General features: G+C 45.0%; 1 protein-coding gene across 6 annotated transcripts in view; it reads right to left on the bottom strand.

The window, feature by feature from the left end:
* Positions 1–17,848, bottom strand: part of MIS18BP1 (MIS18 binding protein 1) — a 772,466-nt gene that overhangs the window by 457,413 nt on the left and 297,205 nt on the right. For 5 of the 6 annotated variants that reach the window (XM_085627030.1, XM_085627029.1, XM_085627031.1 and 2 more), the window contains one exon: positions 15,898–16,412. In XM_085627030.1, coding sequence (XP_085483156.1) covers positions 15,898–16,412 — 515 coding nt within the window. Of the gene's footprint in view, positions 1–15,301; positions 16,413–17,848 lie in introns of those variants that run through there. The other variant, XM_085627033.1, reaches the window with a different exon arrangement.

Here is a 17,848-nt window from a genome sequence, read left to right as displayed (position 1 = left end):
CCTGGACAGGAAACAAGCATTCTGGGTCTGAACTGGGGTGGCGAAGTGAGCTAAAGAACGGTGAGGGAAGACCTGGCGTGGCTGATGAGGGGTGCACCTGCAAGTCCCTTGCAAAAGGTACTCCTGCGACCAGAGAAGGCCTCTGAGGGTTGCAGCATGTATTGTGCCACCCTCAGAGGCCCTTCACCTGAACACCCACACACTGCCACTGCAGGCTCCATGCTTTGGTACAGACTTAACGGAAGAGTGGATATGGCACCCATCCCTTGGTGCCATGCCTCCCAACACTGCCTGTGGCATGACTAAGTCACCCCTCTAGCAGTCCTTACAGCCATAAAGGCAGGGTACACCATACCATCGGTGAGGGCATAGCTACATGAGCAGTATGCTCCTATAGTGCCTGTGCCATTCACAGGCATTTTTAGTGCAGCAAAGCCATTTTGAGTATTGGCGCTGGGAGTTTGTCATTACGAACTCCACAGCCCCAGAATGGCTCCACTGAAAACTGGGAAGTTTGGTACCAAACTTCTCAGCACATTAACCCCGCACTGATGCTGGTGTGGGATCTAATGTAAAATGCACTCAGCGGGCATCTTAGAGATGTCCCCTGAAAAACTGCCAGCCCTGGCATGGCTCCTGACTGGCTACCAGACATCTGCCGCCACCACCAGACAGGTGCCTGGACCCTGGTTAGAGAGCCTCCGCTCTCTGGGTCCTGAAACAAAGTCCATCCTGGGCAGAGGTGTCATACCGTCTCTCCCGGGATGGGCAGGGTCCATGAAGGAGAAGTTTCAAAGGCCTGCCACCTTTGTTAGCTACCCCCAGCCTTTTGTTGCTATAAGCAACTGGTCCTCACCAGTTGTGACCCCCATTTTGGGCAGGAGACTCGTTGGGAAAACCTAGCCATGTGGGAGGTGTGCCCACCTTTGCCAACCCCACTGTTCAGATAGGGAGGTGAAGTGAAGCACTCATCTCAGTCCCCTTCATCTTAAAGATGAGGGTACTCATGCAAACAGGAAGAGGCCTATGCCCCACTCCCACTGGAGGGTGGCATAATATGGGGGTGTAGACACCCCAGGGAAGGGACTCATTGGTCCTGACCTACACATCCCTTAACAACCCTAGGGGAACCCCTGAACCTTGCCTCTTCAGATTAAATGTCCTAAGAAGAAGGAGGACCGAAGAGCCGTGCAGTAGTGGAGGAGAAGACGACGACTGACTTAGCTCCAGCCCTACCAGCTTGTCTCCTCCTCCAGTGACCTTGCTTGCAGAAATTGGCGCAGCCCGCAGACAGCAACCTCAAGAATCCCATAAGGCCTGTGCTGTCTTCAACAAAGACTCCAGTCTCCCGTGGACACCAGATTTGTCCAGCAAAGAAACCAGCACCAGTCTCTGGATCCAGGTGGATCTGCGACACTGCACCACTCTGCACTCGACGCCTACTTCCTGAGTGAACCACGTACCCCGAGATATCTTCCCGGCGATCCTGACCGCGTCTAAACCGGTGGCTGACCTCTCCTCAACGCCTGCAGTCTCTGTCTGAAGGGTCCCCCTGACCGGATCCAGCTTAGGAAGCCAGAGTCAAAAAGGCACCACTACATGCTCCTCCCCCGACTTTGGGGTGCCAAGCTGACCCCCAGCTATCCAACTTACTTCTCCAGCCGTTGGTCACCTTCGACCAGCCTTCTGGTAAAAAAAGAGTTAACCTGCTTACTGCCATACTGCAATGCCTACATTTTTATTTCAACTGTTATTAGTTTGTTTTGCCATAAGCTGGAAAAATAACTAAAAAGCAACTAGAAGGTAATTTAAAGTAATTACCAGTTTTCTAAAAAGCTTACAACACATTTTCTCAACTGCAAAGTTACTTGCATACTCCTAAAAAACCAGTACACACTGTATCTTGAACGGTATTATTGTATTGAAAGTATCACTTACCTGTTACTGAGTACAGCTTGGTTCTAGTAGTAAAAATAACAAATTAACAACATGTTATACAAACCATTGGTCTGGATTCAGTCTTTGAGTGTGTGACCTCATTTCTTGTCTGAGTGTGTACAACAAATGCTCAACATTACCCTCTGATAAGCCTGACTGCTCAACCACACTACCACAGAAGAGAGTAAGGTATTATCTACTTTAGCCTCTGCTGTACCTCTGAAGATCCACTGGACTCCGTGCACACTATACCTCACTTTGGTCTAGTATTTACAGAGCCCGCCTCCTACATTTTATCATCAAACAATCCCTGAGACGGAGTACACTGCGCATCTAGCTGCTTTTGCAGCTATCGCATGCAGAGACGGCAATTGGGGATCAACGGGATGCAAGAGGACATCACCCCCAGCATCGACTTGAATGCTCTCACAGAAACTTACTTTTTGAGGACAGAAGCCATGCCTTACCCTGAAGGCGTAAAATCCTTTATTGAGTGGGAAAGGCTTTCTTGAGGTCTGTGTCGAGGCATGCCCCTAGAAAAGTCAGATTTGTAAAAGATGAGAGATTAATTTTTCTAATAGAGACGAAGCCCAAGAGACTGGAAGAGATTCCGAAAGGCTTGTGTGGAGATTTGGGCCGCCTGAAAGGTAGGAGTTTTTATTAACCAGTAATCCAGGTAGGGGAACACCTGGTGACGAGAACGTCGTAGGAAGACTGCTTCCAGGGCCATGCACTTGGTGAAGACTCTGGGAGCAAACTTTAAACTGAATGGCAGCACTTTGAATTGGTAATGGCACCCTGCCAATTCGAACCTGAGAAATTTGCGATGCTTAGGGTTGTATGGGAATGTTGCAATAAGCATTGAGATCGAGGGAGGTTAGATAATCTCCTTTTTCCATGAGGAGGACCTCTTGTAGTGAGAGCATCCAGAATGACTGTTTCTTGATGAATTTGTTCAGTAACCTGAGGTCCATGACCTGCCTCAATTTCCCGGTCTTCTTCTAGATGAAGAAGAAGTGGGAGTAAAACCCTTGAGTGCATTGGTTAAGGGGCACTTCTCTATGGCTGTCTTGAAAAGAATCGATTAAATGTATTTTCTGAGATAAGAGATGACGAAGAGGCGCTTTCCATGGAGGAACATTTGAGGTGCTGAACAAACTCCAGGGTGTGGCTGTGCTAGAAGATATCTAAAGCCCACTTGTCTGACAAGATGGATTTCCATTTTTTAAAGAATTTGGAGAAGGTGGGACCAAATTGAAGTGGAACTGTGGTGGTAGGGTCCTGACTATTCTCATTGCCTTCAGTTGGAGTTTTGAGAATCCCCTGTTCATTGTTGACGTTTACGCCCTAAGGGTCTTGAATAAGAAGGCTGGGGGTTGGATCGGTTAGGCTTGATTGTAAAACGATGCTTGGTAGGTGTGCTGGGGATACGGTTGGTGCCACTGATGATATTGCTGCCGTGATAGGTATTGGCCTCGAACTCTTCCTTGAAAGGGCTGAAAGCAGCGTTGCTGGAGACTGCCTAGCGATTTGTCCGTGACTGATTTGATGGACTAGAGCGTCTCATCTAGCTCCAGGACACCTTCGGGTAACAGTGCGCTCTATAAACATCAATATCATTAACATTAACATCTATGTACTTCCTAAACAGACACTTCACATTAAAGGGCATATCTAGTACCTTGGCTTGCACTTCTAGATGGAAGGTAGTAGCCCTCAACCATCCCTGTTGACGCAGCACCGCTGCTCCTAGCGAAATTCGGTGGATGACACATCCATGGAAACCTTGATGAGCTCAGAAGAGGCTTTTTCACCTTCAGACAGAATGTCTTTAGACTCCTTCTTCTTATCCTCCAGGAAATATTCCAACAGATTGGAGATGTCTGACCACATCTGTCGGTCATATCTCCCAAGTATGGCCACAGCATTGAAAGCTCTAATGGAGGTGGCCGCCAAAGCAAAAACCCTTGTCCTGAAGTTGTCAAGATGCCATCCTTCTTTATCCGATGGAGTCGTACATGGAGATAATGGATTTTTGGCTCGTCGCTGTGCTGTCTGCATAATGACCAAATCCACCCTGGGATGACCAACAAGACATGTGGGCGAGTTCCCAGGGTCCTTATACTTTTTGTCTAGCTTTGGCACAACAGCTGGGATAGATACTGGTGTTCTCATGAGCTTGAGGCCCTCCTGCCACAAACAATCCACTATGGAAATTGCTCTAATGGCACACTGAGTGCCCAGTTTGAAATCATACAGGAAACATTCAGCCTGCTTAGTGGGCATAAGTAGATCAGAACGCTTGGAGGCACGCTCTAATAGATCATGAAAACCACCAATATCTGCTGGTGGTGAATCTGCAGATGGTGAGGTAGGAGATGGCAGCATGGGGGCTATATAATCGTCCCACTCATCATGAGCGTCCAGATCAGTATGGATCTCACTTCATCTGTTAGTGATCTGTATCCTGGGTGTCCTCTGTGAGGATGAGAGGTGGAGGCAATACCCTTTCCTTTATGGACTTTGGAGTGTTTTGGCCAGCAAGAGTAGCAATAGGAAACTCTTGGGGAGGCGAAGACAGTTGAGCAGTATTACCGTCAGGAAAGCATCTATAATAGTCGTCTATCAAGTGTTTTAAGTCTGATACTAATGAAACAGGAACATTAACAGATGGTTCCCACAGAGGACGGTGTTCCTACTCTCGTTCATCATAGGGATAATCCTCACAAAAGGAGTAAAGTTGCTGCATGAAGGAAGGATCTCTATTTGTGAATGAATAATCACCTGAAAGGTAAGCGAATGGATTGTTGTCCTGTACATCCTCATCATCATTATCTTGACATTTGACCCTTAACTGGGAGGGACTATAAGCAGGGCTAAACAAGCCCACATCCTCAGACTCTTTAAAGGAGACGAGCTGGAGGTAAAGGGGATATTTTTGAGAAGTCTTGTATCTGCTTTGGTGGGAGTAGCAAGCTGGTTTTCCCCTCCATCGACGGGCTCAACGGCGGTGCCTCGACGATATAGCAGTCTGCGACAATGATGACGCAGCGTGGGCAACCTTCATCAGCAGGGCAGCCGTAGGCAGTGCCGGTGGCGGACCGATGGTAGATGGTGAAATCTGCGTCGACTGTGATGGCCTCGTGGACGGTGAGGACGCGGTCAATGTCAGCTGTGTGCCCGACGATGCTGCTGCCGTTGACATCTTGACCACAGTCGAGGTGGCCATCACCGACTAGGTCGTCAATGGCATGGGAATGTCAGCTTTTTTTGTAGACGGAATCTTCGATGATGAAGCTGTCCGAAAAAGAAGCCGGCGCTGAACCAGACCTAGTAGGCTCTGCATGGGGTTTTTCCCCTCACGTTGTTCCTTTTCGTGGGACTTGGATCTTTTACCCATGGTGAGAAGAGGAGCCATCTTTCTTTCTCTTCCTGGAGGAGGAATGAGCTTTCACCCCAGGTTCAGGCCCCAAGTCTGAGGCAGCCTTCTTCTTTTGGAGCCTGAGGAGCAACTTTTCCTCTCATTATCCTTGAGGGTTTTGGCAGAAAATGTGCGGCAATACTTGCATTTCATCGGTTTATGGTCAGGGTAGAGGCAATAAAGACACTCTTTGTGGGGGTCTTCTGAGAAAAGTCTACAATTCCCACAGGTCTTGCAGGGCCTAAACAGCCCTTTTTTAGGCTCTGCCATTTTTCTTGGAAAAACAGGCAAAGACACAGTTCAATAGTACTTAAGATGTTGCAGAATAACTGAAAGCTGGAGGTCAAAAGTTGAAGAAAACACGGTTACTGAGCAGAGCTCAGAGAGACTCCATTTCACACGACGTGCAGTAAGAAATCTGTGCTATGGTGGCCATGTAGGGTAAGGATACTCTACGGTCTCTGCTGATTCGCTGAACTTTGGATTATTTAAAATGATGTCAAAAGGTTCAAAAGACTGTTGTTTTTTCCTATGGCGGTCTCTGCTAATGTTTCAGTACTGCTATTTTTAGGTCTCGCCTAGCGCATGCGCAGCTTCGCCTTGGCGAGACTATTGTTGTCGGTTTGGTGCGCGAAGGGAGACAAAACATGCGCGCGCCCGGACAGCCGATGTGCACGCTCACGGCATCTGCATCAGTTTGGGCCCGGACAGCACATGGGCACGCGCACGGCGTGTCTTTCGGCTTGCATCTGGACAGCCAATGTGCACGCTCGCACGATCACGGCGTCTCTTTCAGCTTGTGTCAGACAGTGTTGCGGCTGAAATATAGATCGGAGCCGGAGACATGGAGCTGCTTCGCAGCCGCGTAGGCCCCTTGATACCCCTTCCGTCCGCCGAGTGCTGTGCAGAGAGTATGGGAAAGACCAGTATTTCCGTGCGAGGGAGCAGGTAAGATCCCGTGGGATGTTCATTAACATGTGCACGCATACAGACAGGTCGCGGCGTTTCAGCACAAAGTGCTTTCGCTTATGTCTGTTTTTGTATCTCCCTGCCGCTGCTAAGAGGCTTAATGGAAAAGAATGCTTTAAATCATCGCAGGGAAGGTGCATTTTAATGCTGGTCCGCATCAGAGGTCCGGGATTGCATTCCGCTGCTTTTACCATTTGGTTTTTTTTGCAAGCCAGAGGGAAGAGCGCGCGAGCTCAGAAGCCCGGGGATTGCATTCCGCCACTTTAACCATTTGCTTTTATCTGGTTTTGTTATTGCTATTACATTTTGAGCGGTTCTGTCTTACTATTCTTTGTCTTAGCCAAGATCTGTATAGAGAACAACGAGCGGCTGCCAGGTCAAATATAATAAATAAGTGACATGTAAAGAAGGATATGCATGGGCTCAGTTTAAGATATTTCTGGCAGCCCCTGATCGCAAAAACATGGCAACAATGGTGGGTTATGATAACGTTCGGACTCCAGATCAAACAAAAGGTTCATTACGCCGGCCTGGACATCGAACCTGGGCACTTTCACGCTTTTCCTTCACATTTATTGTGTCTCCTGTAAAAAGAATAGGCAGGTATAGCACGACCTGCAATACCACTCAGAGCAACAGCCAAAGAGCCTTCTGTGAACATCTGGTGCTCCTTGAGCTGTTGCTGACGCCCCCTGCACCCTGTTTCAACGAAACTTGAGTTTTACACCCCCCGCGGCTTCGGCATGGAGTCTCATCCACCTGCTAGGTTAGCTTTCTATAAACTTTTATTCAAGCTGTTATATGGAGAAACATGTACACACAGCCCCTCTGATCTTCCCCAACCCCTTTCTAGCTGATTGAACAACAGTAAACAGTGCTTCACTAATTTCAATATCATTCCTTGGCATCCAACCACAGAGCTCCTCTCCCATAACGTTAGAACTAGGCAGGCTCGTGCCCCACCGCCCCCGTCATCTCGGGTGTCGCACAATTCAGAATGTTCCAGAATGTCCAACTACCTCAGTCTCTGTGTGCCGTGATGCAACTTAAAGTTTTTAGCCAGGTAAGAAAGTAGCATGTCACATTGTTTTCGAAACGTATGCTCAAGTCCCTGGGCCATTTTCTATTCCCAGGAGCCCAAAACACTGCCACCACGTATTCTCACACAGGAGAATTACTGTTGCCCACCTAGTCAAAATCATATTTGGCTGCAAGCAGCATGCATGACACAGTTTTCCCACACAGAGTACACTACAGATAATATTCCGCTTCAGGGGGTCCTCCCAGAAAAATAATCTCCGCTCAAGGGACCATCTTAGAGACAGTGTTTTTTTTGTTTTACCCCGGACAGTAGCAATGTGTGGATAGTACCATATAATATGGGTGAGGGTACTGTCGCTACCCGCAGCTCCGACCACTACTGGAGCCGTCAATAGCATAGAGGCATAGAACAACAATCACACAGAAGGGGCCCCTCAACTGATGCTTGGGCAGGGGGAAACTGCAAATTTCAAAAGCATTTGCAATGCAATAGGTATCAAATTGACGCGAGTTTAAGCTATTGACATTACAAATAACAATGCCTTTTATTTTTAAAAACATAAATAAAAGGCATTATTTACAATGCCAATAGCTTAAACTCTCGTAACTGCGAGACCTAATGCATTGCAAATGCTTGTTACTGTTACCATGGGTCTCCCACCATGACGACTGGTAAGATTCAAGAATGTGAATTATAAAGGAAATAATCCTGGAGAAGCATACACTGCTGCAACATGAACAAAGTCACTTATGCCAACACCCAACTTATATTTTACCTTTTGGAAAAAATGGAAGATACCGGTAACAGTTTAACTTCAACTTGTGTATAACGGAAATGACTACCTGCATCAAGTCCAACCGCTTCAACCTAATACGGACACTGAAGTGGTGATCTTCAGAAAAGAGTCCTCGCTGTGGGTATCTGACTGGTAGCCTACTGACCTTGGACACACCACACATATAAGAAACCTCTGGAACATTAACGACAGCAAGCTGGAGATGTCCGCTCGTTTCGACGCGGACGCCGCAGCCTTTTTAAACACCCGGAGAATGCTGAAGGATAATGTTACTTACCCAGTCAGCATCAGTTCTTTGCATGTATAGCTGTAGATTTACATGCTTTGCATACTCCTGCCATCTAGTGTTGGGTCCGGATGTTTGCAAGTTGTTTTTCTTCAAAGAAGTCTTTCCAGTCACAAGGTAAGGTGACTCCATTGTTAGATTGTTTTCCCACAGAGGGTGAGAATGGAGTTAGTAAGTGTAGAATATAGATGTCCATGCGTATGTATGTAAACTGAGAAACTGCAACAACTACAGGAGACCGGGGAGGCCGGTAGGCGAATGTGAATCTACAGCTCTACATGCCAAGAACAGACACTTACTGGGCAAGTAACATTATCCGTTCGAGGCATGTGCGCTCTAGATCACATGCTTTGCATAGACTATACAGCAGTACACTCCCAAAGCGGTGGCTAACCTGTAGTTGTCTGAAACAGTGTTCTAAGTACTGCTTGGTCTACAATAGCTTGTTGCACCTCTAACACATCCACACAATAGTGTTTGGTAAATGTGTGCGGAGTAGACATGTTGCTTCCTTACAGATATCAACTAGGGGAATATTCCCTAAGAAGGCCATAGTAGCCCCTAATTTGTGAGTAGAATGCGCTCTAGAGGGTTGCTTTCACATAACATATTTGTATACATTTTTACGATCCAGCTTACAATGCCTGACTTAGATATGGGATTGCCTTTGTGTGGTGGAGAGAAAGCAACAAAGAGTTACTTTGTTCTGCAAAATTATTTTGTTCTTTCAACATAATATAGCAGATCTCTTCTAACATCAAGGGTGTGCAGAGCCTGTTCTGCCACAGAATTAGGTTGAGGAAAGAACACAACCGATTGCTTGATATGAAAGGCAGAAACTACTTTAGGGAGAAATTTAGGATTGGTGCAAAGAACCACTTTGTTTCTGTGAAGCTTGTATAGTTCATGCCTGGAGTTCACGAACTCTCCTCAGTGAAGGTATTGCGATTAGGAAATCAACTTTCCTTGAGAGGAATTGTAATTGGCACCTATGCATTGGTTCAAATGGTGGACCCATTAGTCTTGTAAGGACTATGTTTAGGTTCCACACTTTTGCAGGTGGAACTCTTGGTGTTATCACTCTTTTTAATCTTGCCATAAAAGCTTTAATCACTGATACTTTGAAGAGAGATAAGTGTTGTCTATTTTGTAAGTATGCAGCTACTGCTGCTAAATGTAAGCGAATGGATGTGTAGGCTAATCCAGATTGCTGTAAATGTAACAGGTAACAGATGAGGTTCTGTACAGAAGCATCTAGCGGATTGATATTGTTACAGTAAATACATTGTTTCCATTTTGCTGATTAACATGCTCTAGTGGTAGGCTTTCTAGCCTCTTTTAGGACATTCATACAGTCTGGAGGTAAATATAAATATCCAAACTCTAAGACTTCAGGATCCAAATCGTAAGGTTTACTTCTTTGGGATTTGGATGCCTGATTTCTCTGTGGCTCTGAGTGAGGAGACTGGCGGTGAGATGCAGCTTTTGGTGTGGCAAATTTGACAGTGCCAGCAGGGTGGTGAACCAAGGTGTAAGTGCCCAAGTTGGAGCTATGAGAATTAGTGTGAGGGATGTTTGCCTGATCTTCCGAACTACCAGTGTAATGGGTGGGAGAGGCAGAAAAGCATAGGCAAATATCCCTGACCAGTTCATCCATAGGGCATTGCCTTTGGAGAGTGGGTGTGGAAACCTGGAGGCGAAGCTTGGGCATTTTGCGTTTACTGCTGTGGCAAACAGGTCTATCTGCGGAAATCCCAACTCCTGAAAGTAGGGGAGGAGAACCTGAGGATGAAGTTCTCACTCGTGGATTTGCTGCTTCTGTCTGCTGAGAAGGTCTGCAATCTGATTATTTATTCCTAGAAGGCGCTCTGCCAGGAGATAAACCTTGTGGTGAATAGCCCATTTCCAAATGGCTTGTACAACACTTTTAGGAGTTCTATGTGATTTATATGCCGAGCTTTGCGCGTTGGACTCCACAATCCTTCGATTGTGTGATCCTGTAAATGACCAACCCAACCAGTGAGCGATGAGTCTGCTGTTAACACGGTCTGTGGAACAGGATCGATGAGAGGCCGCACTTTGGATACTAGATTGGTTAATTGACCCTGCGACTGGTTCCACTGACGTGCTAAGCATTCTTGAAAGGGACGCATGTAAAGTCTTGCATGGGGACGATTATAATGCAAGAGGATATCATTCTTAGCAGTTTCATGAAAACTGTGGCTGGTAATCAGTGGTTGGGCTGAAACTGAATGAGAAGGGACTGAATGCTGTGAATTCTGGCTGCAGTAGGAGAGGTTAGAGATTTTTGAGAGCCTATGGTGGCTCCCAAATAAAACTGTGTATTTGTTGGCTGCAGATGAGACTTCAGCACATTCACTGTAAAGCCTAGTTAGTGTAGTAAGTAAAATGTGGCTTGAGTGAGTTGGAGACACTTCTGGTAAGTGCTGGCTTTGATGAGCCAGTCGTCTAGGTAGGAGAAAACGTGGATATGCTGTCTTCTTAGATGAGCTGCAATTGCTGCCAGGCATTTGGTAAACACTCTGGGAGCAGTGGTGACTCCAAACGGTAGTACTTTGAATTGGTAATGTTGACCCGCTATCATAAATCTGAGATATTTGCGATGAGCGGGATGAATTGGAATGTGAAAATATGCGTCCTTTAGGTCTAGAGTAGACATAAAGTCGCCCTGTTGTAAAAGTGGGAGCACTTGTTGAAGTGTCACCATGTGGAAATGTTCTGACAGTATGTAAAGGTTCAGTTCTCTGAGGTCCAAAATAGCTCTTGACGAGCCGTCCTTTTTGGGAATAAGAAAATACAGGGAGTAAACCCCTGACCCTTGATATTGTAATGGTACCGGTTCTATGACTCCCTTTAGCAAGAGAGACTGGACTTCCTGTTTGAGGAGGTGGTAATGTTCTGGTGAAAGTTTGTGAGAACGAGGTGGAATGTTTGGAGGATTGGTGGTAAGCTCCAGGCAATAACCATTTTGGATAATTACTGACATGTCTGTTGTTATAAATTGCCAAATGGGGAGGAATTGTAGAAGACGTCCCCCATCAGGTGTTAGATGATCGGGGGGAAGTGTAGGCAAGTCACTGCTTGTTAGAGGAAGGGGAGTTACGAGGTGTGGAACCCTTTACTCTAACCTTGCCGTTGTTACCTCTATACCCTCCTCTAAAGAAACCTCGTGTGGAGGAAGGTTGATTGTTGCCTTTATAGGAGGAAACATTGGTGTCTGAGGATGTGGGCTTAGAGCTCCCCCCCCCTGATAAAAGAAGCGACGAAAGGAGCCCCGGTTAGAAGGAGAATGTAGAGCTCCCATAGACTTCAGTGTCTTTTTTAGTTTTTTCTAATGCCGGATTAACTTCTGGGCCTAAAGGATGTTCTTTATCAAACGAAGTGTTTAATATAAATTGCTGGACTTCAGGTTTGAAACCAGAAATCCTTAACCAGGCATGTCTCCTGAGTAACACACTAGTGTTATTCTCTCGAGCTGCAGTGTTGGCAGCATCTAAGCAACATCTAATAGAGGAATTGGAGATGAGCTTTCCGTCTTGTGTCAAATCCCATGCTTTAGCTTTGTGCTCATCTGGGAGATATTGGAGCAATTTCTCCATCTCGTCCCAGTGGGCTCAATCATACCGGACTAAGATGGCCTGGGTGTTAGCAATGCACCAATGATTTGTGGCCTGGGCAGCTATTCATTTGCCAGAGGCGTCTATTTTGACTCTTTGTCTGGAGGGAGGGTGTCCCCAGAGGTTTGTAAATTAGCCAGCCCGTTTATGGGCATTGGAGACACCAAGTGAGTCTAGAGGTAATGTCCTTTAATGAAGAGTGGATCAGAAGGAGCAGGCTTATACTTTTATCTATTCTGGGAGTTAGAAAGCAAGCACGAACAGGATCTTTAAGTCTCATCATGACTTTGAGAATAGGAAGAGTCTGACTAGGTCTGTGTGTACTAGACAGAGTTTCAAACAAAAGAACATCTTCTAAGAATTCTTTATGTAGTTGCACCCCATGATATTGTGCAGTCCTAGCAAGCAACTTCTAAATAACCTACATTGTCATCAGGAGAGGAAGGCTTTGCAGGGTAACGGTCTGGATCATTATCTTTAGGTGGATCAATGATATAGATTTTCCAAGGTTCTACAGGTAATTGAATATCTCCATCGTCTCCATCATCATAATCATTATCAGGCTGTGAGGGTGGAGAAGTGTGTGGTGTGATAAGTAAATGTTCCAATACTGGAGAAGGTGGTGAAGGTGTAAGGGAATGTGGTGGAAGAGGAGGAGGAGAAGGGTTAGTATTGACATTCCTCTGCTTTAAAGGAATCTTATAATGTATGTCCTCTGACTCAGGTTTGCGTTTGTGAGGCAGTTTGGTAAGATGATGTCCTGTTTCAGCATTAAATAAAAGTTCCTTTTGTTTAGGATCCGATATGGGGGCTGGTAATTCAAGAATCGGATACTGCGGCTTCGGTGGAGCATTATTCGGTTTAGGCGCCGAGGATTTTGGTACCGGGATGGAATAACCTTTCGGTGCAGAAGGTTTCAGCTCCGAAGCTGCTTTGCTTTTTGGTGTCGAGGGTATCGGCTCCAAAGCAGTCTTTGGTTTTGAGCTTGAAGGTTTTGACTCTGTGCCAGACTTTGGCCGGCTCGATCACGAGCCGGAAGGCTTAATAATGGGTTTAGTTGCCGAGCCGAGAGGCGGGGCATCGGAAACATTGTCTCGGTGCCGACCGTGTCCCGGAGGCGGGACCGAAGCCTTTTGCTTAATTGGAGTTGGATTTCGGGGCAAGGGGTATTCGGTACTCACGGATCCTTGATCCTGCGGTAGGTCCTCTTCGATCTCCGAGTCCGATCAAGGTACAGATAAGGGCTGCTCTTCCTGTTCCTCTTCGGTCCCTTGCGCATCCAATTCTTCATGCTCGGATCCTTTACCGAGGATGTCTGGCATGTAATCAATGTTTTGGCTCTGCATTTCACGATTTTGTGTCGGTGCGTGGATACTTTGCGTGGCACCGAGGGCAGAATTTGAATGGAGTCCGATCCATCGACTGCGAGGTGGAGCGACGTAGTTAGGCCCGACGGCATTCGACTGATAAAATATGTGGCGAAGTGGGATACGCAAACGAAAACAATACTGAAGCGGATATAGAGAATTACGCACCGAGGGGAACCAAAGGAAGGGCTTTGTACCGAAGCACAGCAATTCACGTCCGAACCCGATGGCGGAAAAAAACAATCTAACAATAGCGTCGATGCCCATCCGCACTATCACCAAAAGGAGGAATCACCTTACCTCACAACTGGAAAGACTTCTTTGAAGAAAAACAACTTGCAAACATCCGGACCCAACACTAGATGACAGCATGTGATCTACAGCTCGCATGCCTCGAACAAAGATATTCTAGTGGCTACACAGCAAAACCAGGAAAACCGCAGCCAAAGCCCTCATCACCAGAAGACTGGACAATGGGAATACCCTCTAAGCGGGAATCACCAACCAACTCACAGAGACCTCAGATCACCCAGAATGCAGGCAGCCAGAATGGTTGTCAACCTCCCACACGGGTCTCATGTCAAACCACACCTAAAGGAACTACACTGGCTCCGTATACATAAGCACCCAAAGTTTAAGCTTCTTATCCACACATACAAAGCCTTTGCCGCCTCGAAAAATCCTAAAATTTTTACTAGACCTGCAGGTCTAGTGACCTAAATAATCTACTCGACCTAATTATAATGCTCTTGACCCATAAACTGTTTTTAAATTATGTGATCCTGGGTAAATGCTTTAATTCACTGAGCCTCCATTTTCTTATTTATCACACATGAGAGCACCTTCAAATGTGCAGGTTCAGCATGTCTGCTGTACAAAAAAACACATTTGTTTGATTATATAGACTAAACCGTTGCTCCATATATAATGCAAATCTAGCCACATATAGGGAACACGTGACCACTGACTTGCCTCTCAGTTCATTAACCACATTGTCATCAGGGCAGGGGCAGGATTGTTTCTCAAATCGTGTTTAGTTTTAGCAAATTACATAACTGAAGCATGAAGTGGTTGTATACGTATTTGAAATCAGCAGATTTTCCATTGAAATGGCCTCAACATGTCCCACTGAAATGTGGTTTTACTGATAAACCTGTATAGTGTATAATGTTTGTAAATTTAGTTTCTGCAAATATTTACACATCACCAAGTAAATTGTTCTGATATGTTTTGCTCCCATTTCAATCTTTGTTTGCGTCACACTTCTGAATTACAAAAAAAGTTATTTCTTAATTTCTAAATTATTTTGAAATACTTTTACTATTTATTTACAAGCTGTTTAAATGTTTTGTGCTTGAAAATAAACCTGCCATCTTACAGCCTTTTCTTTCAGTGATTGTCTGACAGCTAACTTGATAGAAACCTCTAACTGTAATAAGAGAAAGAAAAGTAAACACCATTTTCCAGGATGAGATAAGCAACAAATAAAAGACAAACTGGCAGTAGACCTCTGTCCTTGAAAAGACAGCAAATGTGTCAAGATAAAACAAGATTTAAAGGCGCCTTTATTGCTCTTTCACTTTCTGAAGGAGCAGAACACCTGTTCCTTCCAGCTTTAGTTCACTCCCCAGAACAGACTGATAAATGCTAAAAAATATCTCGACCTGATAAAATCGGACTCTCCATATCTGGTGGGCGAGTAAATTTTTCGAGGCCTCAAAGCACTACACAACACACCTGAGCAGGAGTGTGCAATTCCACCAACCAACCAGGCAGCCAGACTCACACTAGCATATGTGCCACATAGAGGCAAAATCAGATCAGTAGGTCATGCCTTCTCTTACATCGCTCTTAATGCATGGAACGACCTCCCACACCACATTAGAACCTCCTCGCCGCTTCCTGAATTTCGCAAGAGTTGAAGACCTGGCTCCTGAGGCCTGCTCCACACACCTGCAAAGTGACAGGATATCCTCAGGTGTGATAAGGTGCAATAAAAATTCACATAACATAACACAGTGTGTTACCTGTAAAAAGGAAGCTTCCTTGCCAAACTAGTGCTGGAATTGAATTGCCTTTTCTGAAGGAAGAGAGGTCGGAGGCCGGCTACTTGTACTAGTAGGAGTACATAACAGAATTAAATTCTTTCATGTCAGTAGGGCCTGCTCTCTTGGTATTCCTGCTTTACTCATAGGTATTAAATCGCTTAACAAAGTAATCACTAAGATATATTCATGTTTTCTAGCACAGATGTTAACTAAATTCAGTTCAACAATTCCAAATGAGCCAGGATCCCTAAAAATACACAATCATGTATATTGGCATAATTAATATATTATTAAAACATAGGGTTCTTTCTGGCTCACATTACCTTCCTATTTCCATTCTGGTACAGATGGAAATCATTACGGTAAGCCACTAGCGCAATTCACAAGCTTACCTGTTTCTTGGAATTGGAAACAACTTTATCTGTGTGCGCTACATTAGATGAGTTATTACTACCCACACTTGTTTTCTGTTTTCTTGGTATATAAACTCTGGGAGATTTAAACAAATTAGCACTGCCATTGTCGTCAGCAGAGGAAATCTTTCTTTCCTTATTTGGAAACAATATCTGTCCACAAATGCCAGATTTTGGACTACTTCTGATAGGCATTTCTGCAAAGGTGCTGCTGCTAGTAGTTTTTCTGGACGCAATTTCAATTTCTTTTTTGCTTGTGGTTACTGTCTTATTACTTGAGGAATGGGAGTTGGTGTGCATTGTAATATCCTGAGATCGTTCATCATCACCATCATTTTCTTGTTCCAAAAAAACGGTGTCTGGGCTACAGTCAGTGCTGCTCACCACACACTCTCCGGTGCCATCAACAGGGGTGGAAAACGGTACGCTCGATGAGGGGTGGATAGTCTTAGAAGGAGTGAACGTGTTTTCTGTTTTATTTGAAGATGTAGCATCTATTGAAAAAATGTGAAAGTGCATCAGTAAAATAATTCAAATGCTAAAACATTGTGATGTTTAGCTAGTACTTGCTGCTTTTTACAACAACAAAAAAGTATACATTAACTTCACACTCTTCTATAGGAGTAGTATTTCACATTGTTCTGAATCTTCAACAATTCCCAATTGAAATTCCAAACAAATAATTATGCAACAGCAGTTTGATACTACTGGCAACATACTCTTGGTATTTGTAGCACTTACACATTTCAGATGAGTGATCCATTTCTGGAGGAAAAGAAATCTGTGGATCCCAGTACATCTTAGAATTGGTATCTAACATCATTAGCACGGTCTAAGCATCTAGCGGCATTTGTTGCTTACATTGGTTACTTTAACCAGCAGTATCAGCTTTTCGTTACATGCAATTCGGGTACTTAAACTTAAGCTGCAACTTCCTCCGTTTGACAAGTGATTTACAAAGTTTCAGAAGGCAAAAGTGACCGTGCAAACCGTTAACAGTTCTATTCTGTAAGTGTGGAGCAACATGGGCCCGCCAGTACCACACAATATAAGCCGCAGTTGTTAACCTTTCACTGACATTTACTCACAACACCACCAATTTCCTGATTCCATCCACAAAATCCTACGTGATCAGGAGTCAGAGAGAAGGGAAAAGATCCAGAACACACCAAAAGCAAAAAGGTGACACTGGCGTCTAAAATATTACGTAAACCATAGACTTATTTAGATGCAGTTTGTGATCTGCATCATTGTGCAGCATGGGTATGCTCGAGCAGTCATGCATTAAGAATGTTGGGATGGGGTGGGCCAAATCAATTCTACCTCCAGTATCACGTGGAGTAGTTTTGGCAGCTATGTGTTCACCGGGAGGCCCTACAAGACTAGAAGGAGGCACCAACACAGATTACCATAATCACTGCTGCAAGTAATGACTTGCAATATCCCCTATTTACAAAACAGAAAAAGCTCACCATACAGTGAATTGACTAAACGCCAGACTACTGTATTCCAACACTGCTGCAAACTGGTCACATGGTGAGAATTGCATGCCGACATACTGTCTTATGGCTCGATGCTCATTCTGAAGGGGCAAGCTATTGTGCATAGGCTCCACTAAATCACTAGTCAGATAATCAGGTTATAAACTTTAAACACCGGTATAAAGCAATGGAACAGAGAGATGTGAGGCAGGAATATCCACACATTACTCTATAAATAGGAACAAAGTTCTAGAAAGAAGAATCCCAGAAGGATATGGAGTCAAGTGTCAGGAGCCAATGGAACAGGGAATCATCATGCCAACATGGTCTGGAGACAAGAAAGCATGGTACAGTGAGACACAGTGACAGTGGGTTGAGAAGAAAATCAGCCACAAAGATATGAAATCAAGAAAGCAGAAGAAAAAAAAGATCAGTGATATATGCCAACA

The sequence above is a fragment of the Triturus cristatus genome, chromosome 9 (genome assembly GCF_964204655.1).
Source record: "Triturus cristatus chromosome 9, aTriCri1.1, whole genome shotgun sequence".
In the NCBI taxonomy this organism is placed as follows: Eukaryota; Metazoa; Chordata; class Amphibia; order Caudata; family Salamandridae; genus Triturus; species Triturus cristatus.
The sequence above is the reverse complement of the archived record's forward strand: the minus strand, read 5'-3'. Positions and strand labels throughout refer to the sequence as shown.